General features: G+C 44.8%; 2 protein-coding genes across 5 annotated transcripts in view; one reads left to right on the forward strand and one right to left on the reverse strand.

The window, feature by feature from the left end:
• The window catches only part of nek10 (NIMA-related kinase 10), a 34484-nt gene extending 24228 nt beyond the window's left edge, over positions 1 to 10256 (forward strand). For all 3 annotated transcript variants that reach the window (XM_037533939.1, XM_037533941.1, XM_037533940.1), the window contains exons 27-36: positions 1122 to 1218; positions 2830 to 2913; positions 3026 to 3068; positions 3189 to 3217; positions 5025 to 5125; positions 7046 to 7156; positions 8297 to 8384; positions 9076 to 9128; positions 9224 to 9279; positions 9367 to 10256. In XM_037533939.1, the coding sequence (XP_037389836.1) occupies positions 1122 to 1218; positions 2830 to 2913; positions 3026 to 3068; positions 3189 to 3217; positions 5025 to 5125; positions 7046 to 7156; positions 8297 to 8384; positions 9076 to 9128; positions 9224 to 9279; positions 9367 to 9415 (711 nt within the window). In that variant the 3' untranslated portion in view covers positions 9416 to 10256. The remainder of the gene's footprint in view (positions 1 to 1121; positions 1219 to 2829; positions 2914 to 3025; positions 3069 to 3188; positions 3218 to 5024; positions 5126 to 7045; positions 7157 to 8296; positions 8385 to 9075; positions 9129 to 9223; positions 9280 to 9366) is intronic.
• A 2042-nt stretch (positions 10257 to 12298) lies between these two features.
• Positions 12299 to 22170, reverse strand: nr1d2a (nuclear receptor subfamily 1, group D, member 2a). Of its 2 annotated transcripts, none has more exons than XM_017682319.2 (8): positions 21846 to 22170; positions 18790 to 18978; positions 18512 to 18600; positions 18129 to 18273; positions 16739 to 17277; positions 15268 to 15453; positions 14187 to 14397; positions 12299 to 13703 (listed from the first exon to the last, which is right to left on the reverse strand). In XM_017682319.2, the coding sequence occupies exons 1-8, from the start codon at positions 21862 to 21864 to the stop codon at positions 13507 to 13509; spliced, it is 1575 nt and encodes a 524-aa protein (XP_017537808.1). In that variant the 5' UTR covers positions 21865 to 22170; the 3' UTR covers positions 12299 to 13506. The 2 variants fall into 2 exon arrangements, with proteins under 2 accessions (XP_017537808.1, XP_037390007.1); XM_037534110.1 differs by lacking the exon at positions 21846 to 22170 and adding an exon at positions 19803 to 20384.
• Positions 22171 to 22502: the final 332 nt, after the last annotated feature.

Raw genomic sequence — 22502 nt, forward strand, 5'->3', positions numbered from 1 at the left:
AATCACGCTTCTCCGTCTGGAAATCCGATGGACGAGTCTGGGTTTGGCGGTTGCCAGGAGACGGTACTTGTCTGACTACATTGTGCCGAGTGTAAAGTTTGGTGGAGGGGGGATCATGGTGTGGGGGTGTTTTTCAGGAGTTGGGCTCGGCCCCTTAGTTCCAGTGAAAGGAGCTCTTAAAGCTTCAGCACCAAGAGATTTTGGACAATTTCATGCTCCCAACTTTGTGGGAACAGTTTGGGGACGGCCCCTTCCTGCTCCATCATGACCGCACACCAGTGCACAAAGCAGGTCCATAAAGACGTGGATGAGCCAGTTTGGTGTGGAAGAACTTGACTGGCCTGCACAGAGTCCTGACCTCAACCCCACAGAACACCTTTGGGATGAATTAGAGCGGAGACTGTGAGCCAGGCCTTCTCGTCCAACATCAGTGTCTGACCTCGCAAATGTTCTTCTGGAAGAACGGTCAGAAATTCCCATAAACACTCCTAACCCTTGTGGAAAGCCTTCCCAGAAGAGCTGAAGCTGTTATAGCTGCAAAGGGTGAGCCGCCATCATATTAAACCCTATGGATTAAGAATGGGATCTCACTCAAGTTCATATGCGTGTGAAGCCAGATGACCGAATACTTCTGGAAATACAGTGTAGATAGAAGCTCTTTGAAAAGGGCTTTTTATAGCTCCAAATAGGGTTCTTCTATTGTAACAAGCCTGGCATCATCATAATAGAAGAACCCTTTTTGGTGCTATATAGAACCATCTACAGCACATTCTCCATCAGTCTAATTAACTCTTTCTGAATGGTTGTGGATCTATATAGAACAGTTTCCCTACTGAAGATGAGACATCATTTTTAAGTGTGTGGTCAATCTGATAATGGAGTAATGGGGAATCATTTCTTTGATTGCGTTAATAAAAATGTAAAGTCATATTCCATTTTGCCAGTGGAATGGCCACTAGGGGCAGAAAGGACATTACACCATGATCAAAAGAAAATCCACTACTTTAACAGCTCTGTATAAGAATAAGTCAATGTGCTGGTCTGTTATAAACCACAAACAAACGTTTTGCGGCTTTTATGAGATGAGATGATACTGCCAACATGCCATTCATGTCTCTTAGGGAACAGACTCTAAAGATCAGCTGCTGATTAGTGAAGATGGCCACCAGTCTGACCTACATTTCTCTGACTCAGCAGATGGAGAAGCTCATGTTCAAGGTTAGAAAATGACTTTATAGGCTAGAAAGAGCTTCTAGACTTTCCTTAGAATGAATATTTTCCCATTTTTTATTTTATTCGAGCTGAAGGGCCCATATCACGGAACAAACTATTTTTCTTGCGTTTTCTCACTTGAAATAAGAGTTTGAGGCATGTTGGTATTGTTAAGGTTGCAGAATATGCACACCCTTCAGAATCTCTAAAAAACAGCCAATTTTGATATCATGGTTGCGATGTCACAACCATAGATGCAATTGCATATGATCATCTATACAGCTTACAGTAGTGTAAATCCTTCCATTTACTTTGAAGTGATGAGGAAAGTTGTTGCTGTGTGTTTGAGCCCGGGCTGCTTTTTGGACAAGGCCCAATAAAACAAAATTTCAAAATCAGAGACTTTTTATTCATTTAGTTTCCTTCAAAATGGTCATCAAGTATAAGTAGTTCATTTTTCGAGTGTAGTGTTTTGAGTATCCCCACCCATCACTTGGGAGAGCGATATGGGTAATGGGCTGGAGGTCAGGGAACTAGTCCTGCGACCAGAAGGTCGGCGGTTCGATCCCCAGAGCCGACAGTCCATGACTGAGGTGTCCTTGAGCAAGACACCTAACCCCCAACTGCTCCCCGGGCGCTGTGGATAGGGCTGCCCACCGCTCCGGGCAAGTGTGCTCACTGCCCCCTAGTGTGTGTGTGCTCACTAACGTGTATGTGGTGTTTCACTGCACGGATGGGTTAAACACGGAGGTGGAATTTCCCCATTGTGGGACTAATAAGGGTCTCATAAAATAATCCACTCGCGTAAGGAATGCGGAAGCCAAAATGGAAAAAGAAAAACACACACACACACACACACACACACACACACACACACAAGGAGTTTCCAAAACTAGAGTTCAAAAAAAGTTATTAAAAGCTACAAAGAAAGAGACTCCCAACAACAACCTGGAAGACCTGCTTCAGATGGGGAAAAAGCCATCCACAGGTTTCTGTCCATCCTTCCACTGTGAGACCACTCAGCGCCGTGGGTCTGAAAGGATGTGTAGCCGACCGAGAAGAACCTCACTGAGAAAAGGAGACCGACACAAACAAAGAAGCTGAACAATGGACTGACCGCCCCAGAGTCCAGACCTCAACACCACTGAATGGGTTTCGGCTTAAGAGGGGCAGAAAATACTAAACCGACTTCTAAGACTGAAACTGGGTGGTGCGGAAAAATACTCCTGCAGAACAAGTTGAAAACAATGGAAGCTGTAAGAAGTAATAGTTCTTAGTATCTACACCACTCAAGATCACCAAGGTGTGAACAGCTCTGTGCTTTAAGAACACGTCATAACTCTGATGTAGACCTTTTCTTAGGACCTCTCTCAAAAACGGGTTTAAGAAAAACCCTAGGAAGATCTTGGTGACTTCTAGTGACCTTTTTGGTGTTTTTGGTACCACACGAACATTACGAGTGGAGATAACAGGGAAAAGTAAAAAACAAAAATGGTGTAGAACGTGGGCCCAAAAAAAAAAAGACACTAATATTAAATTTTACAGGATTTATCAAAAATACTAGCATGTTAAATTGAACGTCCTTACTTAATTGAACGTCTCGATACTTTGAAACAGACATGGAATCAAGTGATGCCTCAACCACCACCAGGTCTGTCGTGAGATCAGCCTCAGTTCAGGAGAATCTACTCCAAAATCTACGTAAGTCTGTCAAACCAAGCAGAACATTCTGACCAAACAACTCACTGACTTGGTGTAAGCTTCATCACGCGTATGACCAGTCTTAGGGAAGTAATCTGTTCTTCTGACTCAGCCAAACGTCCAGACAGCTGCTCAGTTACAGACGAACAAAGCCGGTAAGTTTGTACTCTCCTTGTTTTGAAGATGATGTAAGTGTAGTGGCTCAGGTGTGGTGATAAAGCAGGTACATGTCAAAGCTTTGAGCTATTCTTCCTCTCTTTTCTTATATATTGCAGCGGCGCAGTGAAGTCAAAAGCTCGACCAGGTAACGGCCTTCGTTTTACTGTTTAACTGTGTGATGGTCCCACTTTATTTGCATAGCCCCCTGTAGCACCGATCAGTGTTACATCACAACAAAGAACTGACCTCCAGGTGGATAACGATGGTAGGGCTGCACTGATACAACAGGATTCTGTACCAAAATAGATCCTCATTTGAGAGCTAATTAACCAAGACATTGGAGAAAACAGATTTCTCACCATCATGCTGGTTGACCAGCATCCCAAACATGGCAAATGCTGGTTTTGCTGTTGACCAGTAAATCAACTTCCATTGCTACTGTTTAGCATCCAAAACAACATGCTGCCGTGCTGGTCTCTGCAGTGTACATCTACATATTTATTATTAAATACAGGTAAACCATGTTCTCCTAATGTAGCCAACCTTTTACTTAGTTACTGTCCACCTTTATCAACAATGTAGTACTTTACTGAAGTTTCTCCGTTCTGGGCGACTTTCTCCTTTCACTCCACTACATTTCAGAGTCTAATATTCGACTTTTTCCTCCTACATTTTGAGAAATCTGCCGTTCCTTTTGGTTTCTGTGTGTATAAAAATGTAACATGTCAAAACGAAAGAAGCGCAAAGCCAGAGCACCAATCAGGGCCCAGCGGTCACTTTGTTTAGAGCTGGTTTTGACCTGTTGGTCATACCGACCCAGTGCAGCACGCGGTTCAACGTCAGCGCAGCAGCGTAAAACTTTGGGAGAGTCTGTTCAACATAAATGATGAACTAACCTAACTTTGTGTAAATAGAGCTCAATATAGAAATATGTCCACATATGCAGTCGAGACTGACGCGGCTTTTTTCTGAATTTCTACAAACACCATTTCATTTTATAGTAAATGAGTTTGGGCTGGTTTATGTTTATGAACAGACGCCTACAGATCAACATAGTAAAGGAGCTCATCTGTGATCCTGAGTTTAAAGCCAGTTTTTATTCAACTTAAACTTGGAACTAAGTTGTAAATAAATCTGAAACTGAAACTTTGCTTGTGTGTAAAAAGTGATTTCAGAGCCACTCGGTTCTCCCTGATGGAAACTGTTTACCTTCAGTGTTTTGTGCTTCTGATCATTTTAATAGACGTCAGCGTCACTAATTAATGACGTTCTATTAAAAGACTGGTTTACCAAGAGAGACGCTGGAGGACTTTCACCTGAAATGAGTTCATGAAGCCAGTCTGGTTATAAAAATGATAACAGGACATCAGAGCCAGAATTCCTCTTTTAGTACTTTTACTTTATACTTAAGTACATTTGAAGGGAAATACTTTAGTACTTTTACTCAAGTGGAGGTCTAAAGGGAGGAACTTCTACTTTTACTGGAGGAATATTTTACTTTGGGGGTCTCTGCTTTAACTTGAGTACATGGTTTCTGTACTTTGTCCACTGCTGCAAACCTGTGAGATACTAAAGCTGTTCTGGTGCCATTACATTTTATTTTAAACATTTCAAACAGCCTGGCTACAGCTGTAGTTCCCCTTCAAGATACATCATATGAAGTTGGCTTTCCTAGTCTCAGGCCTAAAACATTCTAGAGACTACAGTGGTGCTGCTGTAGGATTCAAGTAAGCAGGTTTATAACAGACCAAGCAGTGGTTATTATGAAGCATTTTGGCTGGAGTGTCCCTTTAAAACAAGCTGTTTGACCTTTTTTGCCAATCCAGTTTCAACAATAGCTCTTCGATCTGCACAGATTTCACACCGCAGCATGAAAAACAGCGCATCAGTATAAAGCCTAGCCTGTCTCCTCTGTGTGATGTCTTATAGCCATTTGTCTCCTTTATCCACAGCATCAGCAGGAATCTATGTGTCCCAGAGAAAAGTCAGACAAATTGATGATCCAAACCTAAGGCTGCTCGGAGTGCTCCATAAGATAATATTCATCACTCAGGTCAGACCAGCTCATCTGCACTTAAAAATAAAACTCATGGACAAGTTGTCTTGATAATGCCATTGCTGTGGAAACTGAGGTGGTTGCTAAGGTGTTGCTAGGCCACGCGATACAATTTCCCACGTGGTGTTTGTATTTATATATCGTCCCCTTGGAATAAGGTTCTGCCTGCGATCTGAACAGATGAATTTCTGAATGAGATATTGAGCTTCAAAGATTTTGCATTTCAAATAGCAAAACTTATAATCTCACACATGCAAATTATGGACACCTTAAATGTTTTCTAAAGTGTACAGCATCAAAATCCTAGTTTTTTTGGAACAGTTCCAATGCAGATAGATCCTTCTAATCCTATGAACTCACTTTCTGCTTGGAGTTGAGGTTTCCTCTGACAAAACATGAAAGGAAAATGACTTCCAAGGAACACAAATGCTTCACTCAATTCATTTTTGAAAGATAAATGCGACCTACGGATGGTAGGCCGTGCCTGGTACACCCCCACCGGGAGGTGTCCAGGGGGCATCTGGATCATCACCTCAGCTGGTTCCTCACAGAGCCACTACACATCCACATTGAGAGGAGTCAGCTGAGGTGATGATCCAGATGCCCCCTGGACACCTCCCGGTGGGGGGGTACCAAGCACGGCGTACTGAGACAAGACCCCAGGGTCATCCTAGGACCCGCTGGAAGGATTACATCTCCAAGTTGGCCTGGGAGTGGCTTGGGGACCCTAGGAATGAGCTGATGGAAGTTTCGTGGGAACAGGGCCATCTGGGATTCTCTGCTCTCCCAACTGCTACCGCGACCCCATCTGGACTAAGTGGTTGACGATGACGACGACAATGACGAAATTAGTGCAACAGAGTGTCCACATCATCAGAAAGTTACATTTAATGATTTCTATTTGAAGTGTTTGACATTTGTTTTTGTGTACTTATTTTTGTTACGGGAGGGCAGGGAGGCAGACCCAAGCGCAGAACTAAAACCCAGCATAAGGGGTGAGGAGATATGAGGGGTGCCTAACACAGAAAAATAGGGTAACCCGAGCCGGGTTAAAACTGCCGCTGTACAGATGGCAGTCTATGGTGTTACTGTTGCGCCACTGGGGTGCACAGGTAGCCTCAGTTGAAACCCTTCAAGGAAGGAAGAAAAAAAAAACCACAGGAACAAACGTCAAACAAAGGAGGCGCCATAACAACCGTGCTCAAACAAAGGCTTAGTTAAAAAGGGCAAAAGTAAAGAAATAATCAGAAAACCGGCACTTCCTCTGCAGTTCTGAGAGAAAGGTCAGCCTTAGGTTTTGCAGGTTTGCTGCTCAAGGAGCCTTCGTTTGAGCTCTTAGTAGGTTTTGGGGTAGTTTCCCCTCTTTCGTCTTCCCAGCTCTTTTCCTCTTCTTTTCACTGAATACCTTACCAGTCACCCCTCTACAAAGGTGTGGCAAACATTGGCGTTTGCTGCCACCTTTTATAGGGAAACTCCCAGGTGTATCAGGTTAGCCTGATTAGTCTGTGGGGCTTTGCTGCCGTCGCCCTCTGCTGGCAGCAGGCGGTGCAGGCTGAACCCTAACAATTTTTAGGACTTTTATTTCTTGTTTTAGTGTTCTTGGATAAATCATCTTCTTATTCGGAAAATAACTGATAAATAAGTAAAGCGCTAAATATTTTGTCCAGTGTAGAGGTCAGTTTTAGGAAGTGTCCTTTAGGTTTCACAGCAAGCAGTTGTTTGTCAAGTAAAATGAAAAGGAATATTAAGGTATGAATTCATGAAACCGCACCTTTATAAAAAGCTTGCACATTAGCCTTTGTGGTAATCCTTGAGAGAGTTACTTCACAGTTACTGATACCTAAATTAGCAAATCAAAGTCTGTGTTGGAAGTCAATCTAAAACCCATTTTAATTTTTTTTATTGCGTGGTCTTCAGCTTCCACCAGGACCTCAGAACACTTTCCAGCGGCGCACGATAGAGCGCTTTAAGAAATCACTGTTCCAGTGCGGCAGCAGTCCGTTTAATCTGAAGATGGAGCTGAATAAGGTAACACATACACGTGTACACCTGACTAACAAAGTATGGCTACACTATATTTCCAAAAGTATTCGGTCGTCTGGCTTCTCACACATATGAACTTGAGTGACGTCCCATTCTTAATCCATAGGGTTTAATATGATGTCGGCTCACCCGTTGCAGCTATAACAGCTTCAGCTCTTCTGGGAAGGCTTTCCACAAGGGTTAGGAGTGTTTATGGGAATTTCTGGCCGTTCTTCCAGAAGCACATTTGTGAGGTCAGACACTGATGTTGGACGAGAAGGTCTGGCTCACAGTCTCCGCTCTAATTCATCCCAAAGGTGTTCTATGGGGTTGAGGTCAGGACTCTGTGCAGGCCAGTCGAGTTCTTCCACACCAAACTGGCTCATCCACGTCTTTATGGACCTGCTTTGTGCACTGGTGCTCAGTCATGTTGGAACAGGAAGGGGCCGTCCCCAAACTGTTCCCACAAAGTTGGGAGCATGAAATTGTCCAAAATCTCTTGGTGCTGAAGCTTTAAGAGTTCCTTTCACTGGAACTAAGGGGCCGAGCCCAACTCCTGAAAAACAACCCCACACCATGATCCCCCCTCACCCAAACTTTACACTCGGCACAATGCAGTCAGACAAGTACCGTCTCCTGGCAACCGCCAAACCCAGACTCGTCCATCAGATTTCCAGACGGAGAAGCGTGATTGGTCATTCCAGAGAACTCGTCTCCACTGCTCTAGAGTCCAGTGGTGGCGCTTTACTCCACTGCATTCCACGCTTTGCATTGCGCTTGGTGATGTAAGGCTTGGATGCAGCTGCTCGGCCATGGAAACCCATTCCATGAAGCTCTCTACGCTGTTCTTGAGCTGATCTGAAGGCCACATGAAGTTTGGAGGTCTGTAGTGATTGACTCTGCAGAAAGTCGGTGACCTCTGCGCACTATGCCCCTCAGCATCCGCTGACCGCTCTGTCATTTTACGTGGCCGACCACTTCGTGGCTGAGCTGCTGTCGTTCCCAATCGCTTCCACTTTGTTATAATCCCACTGACAGTTGACTGTGTATGAAAGCCAGAATGGGCCCTGTTAACATTGTTGAAGTGCTAATTAGCCACATTAACATTATGCTATGAACAGCATCTTTCTCTGTCTATTTCAAAAGGTCCTTCAAGGAAGCCAAGAGATGGTGGAGTTGGTTTCAGGCAGCAAAGAATGGTGGCCTCTCAGCGGACACCCAGCTAAGACCATTGGTAGGACCACCTCTTGTTCTGTCCTGTGCTGGCAGTAGCTGGTAGGGATGGGCAATATGATGATATAGTGTTAAATAACTGCGCTTTAGGCTTTTCTAAGCTCATTCTGGGTATCACTAATGTTTCAAGAACACTGAATAGTAGACAGGCACCTAAACCTAAAGCTGTGTGGGCTAAATGAAACACACAAGCACATTTTACTTCATATTAGTCAAAATCACATGAACCTGTACACGAACTGTTATTTTAAAATTGTAAATGAAAAAATAAAAAGATATAAAAAGAAAATCAATCAAATAAAGCACTACATTTACAGTAAGAGTTGACTGGCTATTCAGCACAACGAGTAATGTATTATTATGCTGCATCCTGCCTCACGTTATTTAACTCAAAACTAATAGATAATAATAAGTAACAGTGCCAGGAGGACAAACAAGCAATACATTACTGAGTAAAGTGCTGTGAGTCTGAATGAGACTGAATTTAAACTAAATATCAAAATTTCCAAAGACTTCAAGAGCACTGGGCCAAAAGCCGATTTCGACCACTCGTTCACTTCTTTTTTAAAAGTTTATTTTTGTAATACATGATACATCAACATAACTGTGTGTCTGAAAATTACATCATGCCATTTTTTTTGGTGTATTGCGCCCCTAGTGGCACAGAAAATACATTTCCCTTTTTTCCTCAGGGGAGTCAGGTTATTCTAGTCTTCGAGAGGGCATCACCTACGAGCAGATACAGGTCAGTAAGACAGCTTATGCCTCTCGTATCCTGGACCACGGCTGTTGGTTCTGCTGCTGTTCCTCTGTATGTTCTATCTTCTTTCTTCTTCTCAGGCCATGATTGAGGACGTTCTGGAGCAAAGCATGTACTACAGTGCCCCTTTGTCCAGGTAATCATCGGAAAGGGTGTTCTGAAAGAAGTCTATGTTAATATTTCTCTCACCACTCTGTTGATTCACCATCTCAATGGCTTGCAGGAGTGAGTCAGAGACAAGAACAGGAAAGAGCAGAGCTGCTAGCCCATGACTTCATGTGTTACGCCTGCTGGGACACCTACAAAGGGCTGTGATGCAACGGCCTGCAACACTGAACATGCAGAGGAAAAAGAACAATTACTTTTCTCATTCACAGTCAAGGACCATGGCTTCTTTGTCCTGAAAAAGTGCCGAGTTCATTCCCTGAATATGACCTGTAGACCCCTGAAGGTAGTTTATTTTATGGGCAACATGCCCATATAAAGAACTCTGGGTCAAAACTTTTGTTTTTTGAGATTATTCGTGCTGGAATTGGCCCAAAAATATAGACACTAGTCGAAACCGTATAAAGCTGTCCAGCACCTGGCCCTGTTCTGGCCCACATGCCTCATATCTGCCCGGTAATCAACTGATACGTAGGAAAGCCTGAAAAGGCCCACAACTGTCTGCTATCTGGGTAAAGTCCATTTCACTCCACTGTTGACGTCTTGGCTGCTCATTTCAGACGCACGTTTTGTCTACCTGCACTGTTTACAAGCTGTTAGCCTTTAATAGTGAATAGCTCATCAGTTTGCAGTGTTTAGTCCTCTGTGAATGGACAGTGTCCTGCCCACAGATCTCGCAGTCATAGTTTCATGTGATTGTGGTTTTAATTGTACCTTAGCAGAGCCTTAAAACTTAAAACTTTTACTCTGAAAAATTCAGGGCTGTAGACGGTTTGTGATGCATTTTTATAGACGAGTCTTTTATCTTTGAGTGACTTTCACTTCAAATCTCAGGCTGACCAATGCACTTTGTCTTCAACACTTTAACGAACAGTAAAAGCTGCTTATAACGGTGCAATCTGTTCCTACGCTACCGAACAAGCTACTGTGAATAAATACTGAAGTAAATATTTCTCTGCTGTCAATTCATGTTCAAACAGTAGAAGTTACGCTGTGATTTCTCTTAAACACTGTGTCCACTCACTGTCCACTCTATTAGACACTCCTACTTTGTCGGTCCACCTTGTAGATGTAAAGTCAGAGACGACAGCTCATCTGCTGCTGCACAGTTTGTGTTGGTCATCCTCTAGTCCTTCATCAGTGGTCACAGGATGCTGCCCACAGGACGCTGCCCACAGGACACTGTTGGCTTGATATTTTTGGTTGGTGGACGATTCTCAGTCCAGCAGCGACACTGAGGTGTTTAAAAACTCCAGCTGCACTGCTGTGTCTGATCCACTCAGACCAGCACAACACACACTAACACACCACCACCACGTCAGTGTTACTGCAGTGCTGAGAATGACCCACCACCCAAACAGTACCTGCTCTGTGAGGGTCCATGAGGGTCCTGACCACGTAAGAACAGGGTAACAGAGTATCAGAGAAACAGATGGACTACAGTCTGTAACTGTAGCACTACAGAGTGGAACTGAACGGTCAGTGGAGCTGATAGAGTGGACAATGATGTTTTGGCTGATTGGTGAATATGTGACTTTTCTGTAAGGGGACATCTGAGCTTACTGTGGTTTCCCATCAGCATTTCCAGAACTCTGAAGAACCGTTTCACAAATTGAAGCTTTGCTATACAAATTGCCACACTTGCTGTCCTGCAGTCCAACACTGTGTGTGCTCACAAGGCTGTAAGTCATGGGTCAGCAGTCTTACCCACAAAGGGCTGGTGTGGCTGCAGGTTTTGACTCTGAACAAGCAGAATCGCACCTGATTCCACTTCTTTAGAGGTGCAATATGTAAAAAAAATACTTCAAAACATTCCATTATTAACTAAAGTGATCAACAGAAGGTGAATATATAAGAGTTTTAATGTTATGTCAAAGACGTCCGTCGTGTTGTGGAGAGATCTACTTAGGTTAGCATGGACTGTCCCGTATTACCACTTTGTACCTCAAGAGGTGGTAGTGAGTCACTGCAGCATTGAGTCTGTCATCGGTCCAACGTCAGAAGAATTTAGAACCATTTGTCTCTGTGTTCCGCATTTAACCCACCGTGCAGTGAAACACCCACATGCATACACACTAGTGAACACACACACTAGGGGGCAGTGAGCACACTTGCCCGGAGCGGTGGGCAGCCCAATCCACAGCACCCGGGGAGCAGTTGGGGGTTAGGTGTCTTGCTCAAGGGCACCTCAGTTATGGACCGTCAGCCGAGGGGATCAAACCGGCGACCTTCTGGTCACAGGGCTGGTTCCCTGACCTCCAGCCCACGACTGCCCCTGAGAGGATGATTGTTGACTTAACTGGGCTTCATATAGTGTCTGTTGACCCTGTGAGAAGATTTCAGCTTGTATTTTTCAGGTTAATGGGTTTTTTTGATAAAGTTGAATGGGTTAGTTCAAAGTTTGAGACACTTTGAAGTCTCAGGTGGTTGCTAGGTTGTTGATATGGTGATCCAGGTGATTGCTAGGGTGTTGCCAAGTGGTTACATATCATGTAATTGCTAGGGTGTTGCAAGGAGGCTGCTATGGTGTTCCAGCTGGTTGCTAGAGTGTCACTAGGTGGTTAATATAGTGTTTCAGGTGGTCAGTGTGAAAGATGTCAATTGTGGCAGCAAGATTTGAATTTTTTTTAAAGTTCTGCCGTTCAATCCCATAAGAAAAAGTTAAAAGGTAGCTGTTTGAAAATTGTATGTCTGGTTAGTCCAAAAACACCCGAACATATTACTTCAGGTACAGGTTACAGGGTCTTGCAAACTTTGGTGGTCCCAAATACACATTTTTAAACTCGGCACTCTCCACTTATCTTGCCCTTATGGTCAAACGTTGCTGATGCCACCAAAGTGTGGACCGCAGGACTTAGAGCATGACCTGGGACAGGCCAAGAGATGCCATCAGATTCAATATTGCATTTAGTGCGCACATCTTCACTATCTGAACATATCAGCACTGTCCCTTCCACTGTAGTCACTGAAATGAGAAAAGCAGACACTGCAACTTTTGACTAATAGATATTTATTCATATACTATACATAGATATCTGAAATAGATGTACACAACAGACCAGATGTGGACAAATAAGGAATATGACATTACATCTGTAACTGTGGTTCAAGTATGGAAAGTTCCACACTGTCGAGCTGCTTCCTTATGCATAGAATGATGAAGAGTGGGAGTCGGCGTCGGAGCCAAAGAGCTTCTGGAAAACCCCGTCTCTCAATGTTCTGACCAAACATAATCATAAAAAAAGTCTCAATAACACGTCCCCGGTGACGAATACGGTCGGAAGGCCATCCGTACGAGTCTTCCTTTGCTTCCAGTACAGTTTATAAACATAATTCCTTGTCTTTGCATAATGCACGTTCACGCTTGGTATGACAAACGTCCGGTGATAGAAGACGGACGGCGGTCAGGAAGTCCATGCTTTTTTCAGTCACCGTGACTCCGTTCAACAGACCAATGTGTCACACCGCTGTGGTGTCACAGTTATGCATAGACTTCTCGGATATGAATTACTGTGAAGTTGTGCTTCCGTCCTGTTCCACGTTACCATGTGCAAAAAGCAGCGCATCCAGAATGCAAAGCAAAAGCAATACAAACGTGTAATCGTGGCTGCTAGCCGTCATACATTCATGAATACAGTAATAAAAGAAAACGCAGTATAACGAGCAAAAACGAGATTTGAACGCATGGTTTTCTAAAGGATGCGGAGAAAACAAACAAACAAGCAGGAACTCGCTATTCCAGACGAGATCGACCACGTCGAGCTACTCCACTACACACAACCATGCATCAGCACCTATTGCACATTTCAGAAAAACTCCGATATCGTTTTGTCTCTTCCTCATGAGCGTAACGAGCATAAGAGCCTTGGCCATTGGCGATATGCTCACGGGTCAATACACTTGGTAAGATAACAGCAGTGGTTCTGCACCGTCTTGATAGCGTTCAGTGTCTTAACGTCCTTTTAACAGTGACGCATCTTTACTATGTACATCGCCAACACCGCAAACCCAAATAAGTGCAATGATTCAAACCAACTTTATATATTATATATTTGTACACACACAAAAATACAGCATTTTCCAACACTGTTCCTAAAGCCTTTAAAATACAAAAAAAGCTTGTGATAAATACATTCAGGACAAAAATTTAAAACCCGGATTTGGTCCGAGGAAGGAGGGAGAGGAGGTTGGTCCCGGATTACGGGTGGACCTTGAAGGCCAGGAGCTCCTCAGAGTGCATGTTGTTGAGGGAGCGCAGGTCGGGAAGCTTCAGGAGCAGCTTGGTGAAGATGGCAGACTCGTTCGAGTGGTTCCTCATGATGAGGTTCCTCAACGCCCTAATTAGGTTCTCCTGCAGAGCTTCAACAGAGCTCACGTCCTCGATACCCGTCCGGTCTGGAAACGACAAATGGAAAACCAGTGAGCAATACAGTCAACGTTGTTAAAAAATAAACAAATAAAAACAAGGACTGTTGACAGTTATTGGGCGCCCCCTTGTGGAGAATGTGCAACCTGCTAAACATGAGTGAGTAAAGTACAAGATGCTCTTACTACGTGATTTGCCTCTAATTACAAGAAACTGACCTGGTTTTTATTATTTCTTTGAAAAATACAAAAGAAAAAAAGCTTTTCTAACGTGGTACGACTGCAGAGCTAAAAACAGCAGTAGCATCTATTACGAAACCTCCATACTTTTGTCCACTTGTCCAGTTTGCATGATGTTCATGTAAATGTCCACTGCTTGTGAGTAACATTAGCATCATAACTCCAGCGCAAAACTACTGAACTACAAACTGCAAACATGGCTGACCGACTACATTTGGGGTATCCGAGGCATTCTGTGCCCCCAGTGCTCTGTGAGATGGTTGGAGCTCTTACCAGCAGACACCAGCACCACAGCTGTGAAGAGGCTGGTCTCCTCCGGGCTGAGCTGGAGGGCCATGAGCTTCTCGCTGAAGTCGAACATGGAGGTGAGCAGCTCTCCGGCTCCCATTGAGCGCAGCACCTCCACGCTGTACCTCCTTCCACTCAGGAACGTCACCGTCCGCTCCTTCACATCAAACAGGGAGGCGAAACGGACCATCAGCACCTGCACACAGAGAGAAGACGGGCTGATCAGGGAAAACAGGACTTACAGTAACGTGGAAACATGAAAGACAAGGTGACTCTGTTGTGAATGAGTGGAGGAGATAAGAGAAGATCCACAAACGACAAACCAACCGGGCGCTTATACTTAAAATCGTCTTGGTGGACCATTTAAATGTAAACACACAGCTACATATTAATCCATGCTTGTCTTCTGTATCCACGGGTTTGATTGTACATTTTTGACAATTTTGTTTGTTTAATATAAAGAAATGACAAAACCGGTAAAAGTGCAAAGGATGTTTTTCTTTCTGGACTTCATCAAATTCAGATCATAATAAATCATCTCTTTTTACTTCCGAACGCACTGAAAGTTTCAGATCTGCATTTTCTACAGAATTTCTCCTTTTCATGTGACGTCAAATGAAATATGGGTTCCAAGGAACGACTCTTGAATTAGAATTTTATGAAGAACAGAAGCTTTGGTGATTAAAGTTGGTCAGTGGCTCCAATTACATGACTGTTCTGCTCTGATTTCTTATCAGCAGAGACAGTAAACAGTCAGTTTCCTCACTTCTATGAGCTTCAGTGGATTTTACATAGCCTGCCTTGTACCTGCCAAATATTGTAATTATGGTATCTTCAAGTTAACTTAAGTATATTTACGGGGAAAGAAAGTTTTCAGCTCCTGAACCGCTTTGCAACCTCTTTAGAGATTTAGTGTTTTATTTTAGGCCCAAATGATCCAGAAAGAGAAGAATGTCCACCTCTGCTTGGCTCGTATCTGACCTGTCCTTAGCTTGACTCATACTGAGGAGGCATCAAGCTCTCATGCTTGTAGACCTGTGGTGGAGGTTTAAGGCGTAGTGCTTACCTCGAATGTTCCAGCCTTCAGCAGGCTGACCTGGTCATGCTGGGAAAGTTCTTGGAAGCCCGGAATCTGCCGAGCGAAGTCCACCACTTCTCTCACCGCAGGGGTGAAACTCTGAGAGAACTCCTCCCAGATTTCATGACTGGGCTTCGAAGGGTCCACTAAGGGGGAAGTGTTCATTGGACACACCTGAAGGACAGAGAATTATAATCAGAGCTATAATTCTGGAAAACCTTCAATACCAACGAGACATTTAACGTTAATTATAAGTTACGTGATACTTTTTTAATCCCACAAACGGGGAAATTCCACCTCCGCATTTAACCCATCCGTGAAGTGAAACACCACATACACACTAGTGAACACACACACACTAGGGGGCAGTGAGCACACTTGCCCGGAGCGGTGGGCAGCCCAATCCACAGCGCCCAGGGAGCAGTTGGGGGTTAGGTGTCTTGCTCAAGGACACCTCAGTCATGGACTGTCGGTGCTGGGGATCGAACCGGCGACCTTCCGGTCACAGGGCCGGTTCCCTGACCTCCAGCCCACGACTGCCCCTAAATTATGATTACGTCATAAAGAGAATTTTTTTACTTTAACATGTAAACGCTGCATGAGATGAAGTGGTTAAACATGTCGTTCTGTGCCTCACAGCAGAACCGGGTTATCAGTGACAGTGCGCAACCAACAGCAGCATGCAGCCTCGTAAGCGTTGCCATGGTGACAACACTACTAGAACATCATTGCCGTTCCTTGCCATGTGCAGGATGATGGTGTTATCCATTACTTTATCCTACATAACGTTCACATAACCATGCCACAAGTGTGTCAAAGCAGACGTCCGACACGACCAATTTTCTTCTGTTGTATAACAACTTATGTCATAATGTTTGATGTCATGACAGCTCGTGTCACATGCTGTACAGTCTAGCTGGTCATCAAAGTGATGAAAAATGAACAGTTATTTTAATATGATATTAAAATGTGATATTATTGCACAGACTCATATTAATGGCATGGTTATGTTAATTTTATGTAGCAGAGTTAAAGTAAAACGTCACTGCGTTTTGGTTTCTAACGGGGTGTTCGCTGTAGTTCACGACCGGATGCGTCTAAACAGCTCAAAACGGTCAGCGCCCACATCCGCAAAAGCCGATGTCGGCAAAAGCTGGGAAAATTAAACTCTTGCTGGAAAATTTGCAGCAATTTTTAGCCAAAAACAGGAACTATCTAGTTTGCTGCCGTCTGTCTACAGTGATCATGTAAACGCAGCAGATCTGTTCTCACAGCCAATCAGACAGTAATGATATCTGACTGACCCACTGAAGTCCAAGCTTAGACCACATTTATTTGTATTATTATTATAGCATTAATTTTTATTACATTAGTATTAATGAAAGCATTCCTGCATAAACCTGTGATATATTTAATTTTATGATTTTGTTATTGTCAGTAAACACAAAGCTGCACTCACCAGATGTCCTCGGTGCCCTCCTCTTCCAGCAAGCTCGTTCATATTATGCCTGCTGTAGTGGCAGTAAGTGGCGTTAACCGTGTGGGCACCACTAGGGGCGCTGCTGCACTGCTGAGCTGTGTGGTACCCAGTGGTGATTTGTTGGCTGTTCTCACCGGGAGTCTCGCGGTTGTCGGTTATGTTGCCGTCGCTGATCCACTGTTGCTGTCCGTCTGCGCTGTTTTCACTAAGCCGCTCACCCACGGGAGGCGAGAGGGCTCCCCTTACTGGCCCTGAGATCAGCGCATCCTCCTCCCCGCTGTCCGACGAACAGGACGAGGCTGAGCTCATGGATGTCTCCATGGCAACCACTGGCTCTGAGTCCTGGGGGCACTGCGGCGATGAGGGCGGCGAGGAGGATGAGGATAAGGAAGAGGAAGAGCTGCAGTCTTGAAGCATGTGGTGCAGCTGGCCGCCGTTCATCATGTTGTTCATGGCGTTCTGCATCTCCAGCAGCATCCGCTGCTTCTCCCGTTTCGGGATGCGGCCGAACCGCACGGCTGCAGAGCGGAAAACAGAGCGGAATATTATCAGTTCAATTACCTTGTAATTACTATTTGAATAGTCGACTAATACATGAATAATCCCATGGCTTCCTCTCCTCCTCCTCATCATTCAAAGCTGCATCTGTGTGGCAAACGACTTCTTCATCGTGGTGTAGAAGTCATAGCGCCCCCTACACTTCTTGTCATGTAGTGCAATTAATGGCCTAATGACATAATTAAAGTATTAATCATGCCTCTGTCAAAAGGGATTAAAGGGCCTTAAAAATCGATTTTATTCGTTTCCAGTCAAATCAGTCATTAAGAACGAGTTGTCCATTTTTCGGAGACGTCCAACAGGAACTAACAAAAAATAAACATCACTTTACTCTTTTCACGCTTTTAAGAGTCCAGCCCTGTCTTTATTACAGCATCCATTCTTTTCAGGAGACCCTACTTTTATTAGACACGCCTCCAAAGTTCAGCCTTAGAAGTTGGTTGCATTTTTCGCATTTTCTGTTTCTCATAATCCAGTGATGTTGAGGCCTGGACTCTGGGGTGGTCAGCCCAGTGTTGTGTGAACACCAGCAGCTCCTTTGTTTGATTTTACTCATATCGCCGCTTTCGGAACAAAACCTTGCATCTCTAAAATGTTTACAGGAGAAGAAAAAAAAAACGACGATAGTTTTAATGTCAGTGATGAAACCAGACGTTTCCTTTGGTCCATTTATCATGAAATTTATACACGTTGTACAGAAAAACGGGCATTTTCAACTTCTGTCAAAAACTTGATGGAGATACAAGGTTTTGTTCAGATAGCAGTGGAAAAAAATAATATGAATATATTTTATTAGCTGAAGCGAGCTCACCGTCTCGGGACATCCCCACCGATAAGCACTTCTTGAATCGGCACTGCTGGCAGCGGTTCCGGTTTATGCGCACGATTGTGCAGTTCTCCGCCTTCATGCACTTCTTATACTGGATGTTCTGCTGGATGCTCCTTCGGAAAAATCCCTGGAAGAGATGAAGATCACCACGTGAGTATAAATCAAATGTTTTTTTGTTTTTTTTAACAGAGCATTAAATTATAAGATGACTGCATCAGATGTTCAGACTTCAGCAGCACTCGGCCCGTGACTCGGGTCGTTAAGGTTTGATGGGTATTCCTCCATTCGCGCTACTCTTTGGCAGGAACAAAAGCCTGGAGCCACATCCCAAAAAATAAAAATCCAGAGCCACGCTCTGTCCTTACCTTACACCCTTCACAAGCGTGCACGCCGTAATGGAAGCCTGAGGCCACGTCTCCACACACTTTACACAGCAGCACCATCCCATTCAGCTCTGCAAACACACAGAGTTTATCAGAAACTGGAGTTTGTCCAAAACGACCAGACCACAGAGAACACGGTGAGACGGTCGTGCGAGCATCACTTTCTACCCTCTCTCTCTACTGGTGGAAATGATCTCAGCTGGACGATGTTTCGAGGAAACTGGGCCGGGGTCAGTTAATAGACGGAAAAACAAACGTACTCGTGATGCCACTCCTGGCAGAAGACGGAGAGTTCTTATTCGGCCGGGAATGGGCGTGTTTTGGCACGGTGAGAGGGCCGGCGACGGTCAGCGGAGATGCCGACGGTGAGTTGCTGCTGGAGCTGTCACTCAGACTGGACTCAGGGCTGGGGGCGGAGCCTGAGGAGCAGATGTAGGCGATCACTCCAGCTAGGAAAAAAAAAAGAACAGAGGACTTTAAATAAATAAATAAAAAGATACTCGACAGAACATCAGCGCAGTTTCCTCGCTTACAGAAGGGACTGTGCGAAAGTCACAGACCCCCATTTCATTTATTTAGTTTATTATTTGCCAAATTAACTTATAAGAAGATGGAAAACTCTTTCAAATTTGACACACTTTACACATTACATTTACAGGCATGAGCGAACTTTTGTATTCAGATGTGAACAAAGTCATTCAGAGTGCTGTGGTGTGAAATGCTGTTCCCAGTGGTGGTGATTGGAACCAGACGTCCACCTCTAAACGCTCCCTCGTGTAAAGTTTTTACGAGAATTGGTTACGAACACAAGGTCTGACGTCTGAGGCAGTGTTTTATGGCAGTTATGAGGACGTTTTTGGCATAAAACATATTTTTTAATGGCGGAGGGGCACATGCAGGACGTTATAAGGCGAAATAGTCCCCCCCAAAAAAAACAGTAGCCCTAATTTTCCATCATCGACATTCCATATAAACTCGGAAGTCTCGTGTAGGTTCTCTGATGGTTTGGACAGTAAATAAAGTGTCTATATCCGTGTTGTAGTCATGGCGACACCTGGTTCCCATCACCACCACTGCAAAGGAACCGGAGTCTCTACAATCGACCAATTCACACTAAACCGCTCGGAACGACTGTTTGCTGTCAAACACTGAATTATGCAGAGACTCTGAAACGCTGTCGACGCAACCTAAAAGAAACAGAGTGTTTCAGGAAAACAGTGACGCTCGTCTTATCAGGCTGACCCCATTGCGTTTGGAACAGGCTACAACTTACTGGTTAATATAAACAGAGCAGGAGAACTGAAGTGGATATGAATCATCAGCAAAACTTCCGCTCCACATTCGATCCCGGAGCAGGGCTGTTTTTAACAGACCACCTCTTCCATTCCATTCCGTGAGTAAGCAGGCAAAAAGGTCTTCTTCTGAAATTTAGAAGCCGCGTCCAGCCAACAGCGTCCTACACTCCTGAGGCCTGAGAGGACTTCCATGCTTTATTACGTCCCATTCAGAAGTTGGACGACAGCGCTACATGATCTTATTTCAAAGGGTGGGCTCTACGCCCCACGTACGACTGCAGCCCCCCTGGCCAAACAAGTTGTCTGACAACACGAGCCGGTTCAGAGAGTTCATCTACAGCACCTCGCGGGAGTTCCGGAATACCTCGACCCTTATTCACACAGCGCGAACCAAACTGTTGATTCATTTGGGGAAGAATTCAACGCAAGTCATATGGATTAGACCCTCAACAGCATCACTGCTAGTATTACTGACCCCGAGCTTCAGCTGCCATATACGCCAAGTGTTAGTGGGTGTAATTATACACACACACACACACACACACACACACACACACGTGGTCGGATCAAAACCTCATATCTCCAAAACTGTAAGTTTACAGTAGAAGGTAAAAACATACTCTACTGTTGAAGTCAATGGAACCAGACGTCTTTCCAGGTCAATTTAGGTCATTTCTTCTGTTCCCATCATCGTGGAATTTACACTCATTATATTGGACTATGGGTTTTTCAACTTATGTCAAAAACTGAAAAACGACAAAAATGGACATACAAGGTTTTGTTCTGACAGCAGCGATATGTATGTATATACATGCATATATAATACCCCATGTATTGACATTATTAATCAATACAGTCTCTAGTGGTCAGCAGTACAATCCAATTTATTATTAATTTGCTGAATTTACACCATTTACAATCATTTAAACCGATTTGGTTGCTAATCAGTGAATAAATAGTTCAATTATGTGTGGAACAACTTTCGAATCATTAGTAGGACATTATAAGCTGTAAATAAAATCTGTATGCATTGTATTGGGTGCAAATGTACAGATCTGTAGAAGATATTATGTGTGTGTGTGTGTGTGTGTGTGTGTGTGTGTGTGTGTGTGTGTGTGAGAAATGTATATATCGCTGCTGTCAGAACAAAACCTCTCATCTCCAAGCAGAGGGAAAAAACATAACCTACGTTATTTTCAATGGAACCAGAATTTTTTGTCCGTTTATTTTGGTCCATCCTTCATGAAACTTGCACACAGTATAAAGGCCGACATGCCTTTTCAAACTATGTCAAAAAACTGAAAATCGACAAAAGCGCGTGCATTTACATATAAAGAAAAAAAACATGCATATTTTGTCGTTTTTCAGTTTTTGCCATAATTTGAAAACGCCTGCTGTTCTTAACCCCGTGTGTAAATTTCACGATGAACGGAGCAAAAGAAACGACGCAAACCGACGCGGAAAAAATTCTGGTTCCATTGACTTCCATTGAAAGTGAAGCAGGTTTTCTCCTTCTCCTGTAAAGTTCCCGTTTAACAGACACAAGCAACTACATAGGACACAGTAAAGCCCGGTCAGATCATCCATCTCCCCCCGGCTCGGTCGCCTGGTACACACCCGCGTTTAAAGGGCCGAGGGTCCTGCTGCAGACCCCCTGCGTGAGTGTATGTGGGTCACTCCGCTCCTCACGTGGTGCCGCAGCGCCGCTGCACGAAATTATGCAATGAGCGCGTCATCGGCGCGGCTCGACCAATCAGGAGCGGCGGAGTGTACACACAGGCACATGGCTCGGGCGGCCGGGCCATGTGAGCACGAGGAGTAGGAACACAGGCGCGCGCGCGCGCGCACACACACACACACACACACACACAAACAACACATTCACTCCTAACCCACATAGACTTGGCTGGAGAACCAACCCAGCAGAACAGCAGCCCGAAGCCCGACAGACGCTCCAGGGCGCCTGCCGTCGGCTCCGAACAGCCCCCAGCCTCCAGCCGCGCAGCGGGCAGGGCGCTCACCTGGCTTGGCTGATGCCATGGCTTGTGTCGGTCAGCAGGTCAGCTGTAGCGCAGGTATCAGCAGGAGGTCAGACCAGTGAGAAGCGCGTCGGGCGGTTTCAAGCAAAGTCCTTTGAGTCGGAGTGGACACAGACCACCATGTCACTCCGAGGACGCCTGGATGTGTCCCTGCCTCGCCCCACGAAGCTCACAGGAGCGCGAAGGGGTCGCGTAATTATCCCCGTGTCCACCACAGACCAGCAGCGCGTCGCTCCGTGTGTGTCCAGCGTGTTAGTGAGCGCAGCGGCTGCTGCTGGGAACTGAATGTTCCTGCTGAAGTCGCCACTCCCCCTGCACCCTCCACCCCCCACCCCCACCCCGCTGACTTTAACCCAGTGACACACTTTTCCACGGAGCTGGGCGGAGTGCGCTCGCGCTCCTACCCACGGCGGCGCTTGCGCTTGCGCTGACGCTCGCGCTGGGACGGGTCAGCCGTGTCGTGGTGGGATTGTCACTGTGAAGGACATTCGCGCTGGAAAGTAGTGGCTACTTTTAGCTTTTTAGCTACTCTTTGAAAAGTAGTGGCTACTTTTTAGCTACTTTTTGAAAAGTAGTGGCTACTTTTTAGCTACTCTTTGAAAAGTAGTGGCTACTTTTTAGCTTTTTAGCTACTTTTTG

Source organism: Pygocentrus nattereri, chromosome 24 (assembly GCF_015220715.1).
Source record: "Pygocentrus nattereri isolate fPygNat1 chromosome 24, fPygNat1.pri, whole genome shotgun sequence".
Classification (NCBI taxonomy): Eukaryota; Metazoa; Chordata; class Actinopteri; order Characiformes; family Serrasalmidae; genus Pygocentrus; species Pygocentrus nattereri.

Excerpts from the sequence above, each read along its gene's own strand:
- nr1d2a (XM_037534110.1), bottom strand. The coding sequence starts at position 19,848 with ATGATTCATATCCACTTCAGTTCTCCTGCTCTGTTTATATTAACCA. Across the intron at positions 18,601-18,789 it reads TGCCAGGAGTGGCATCACGA|AGCTGAATGGGATGGTGCTG; the intron begins GTACGTTTGTTT and ends GTGTGTTTGCAG. Across the intron at positions 15,454-16,738 it reads GAGGGCACCGAGGACATCTG|GTGTGTCCAATGAACACTTC; the intron begins GTGAGTGCAGCT and ends TCTGTCCTTCAG.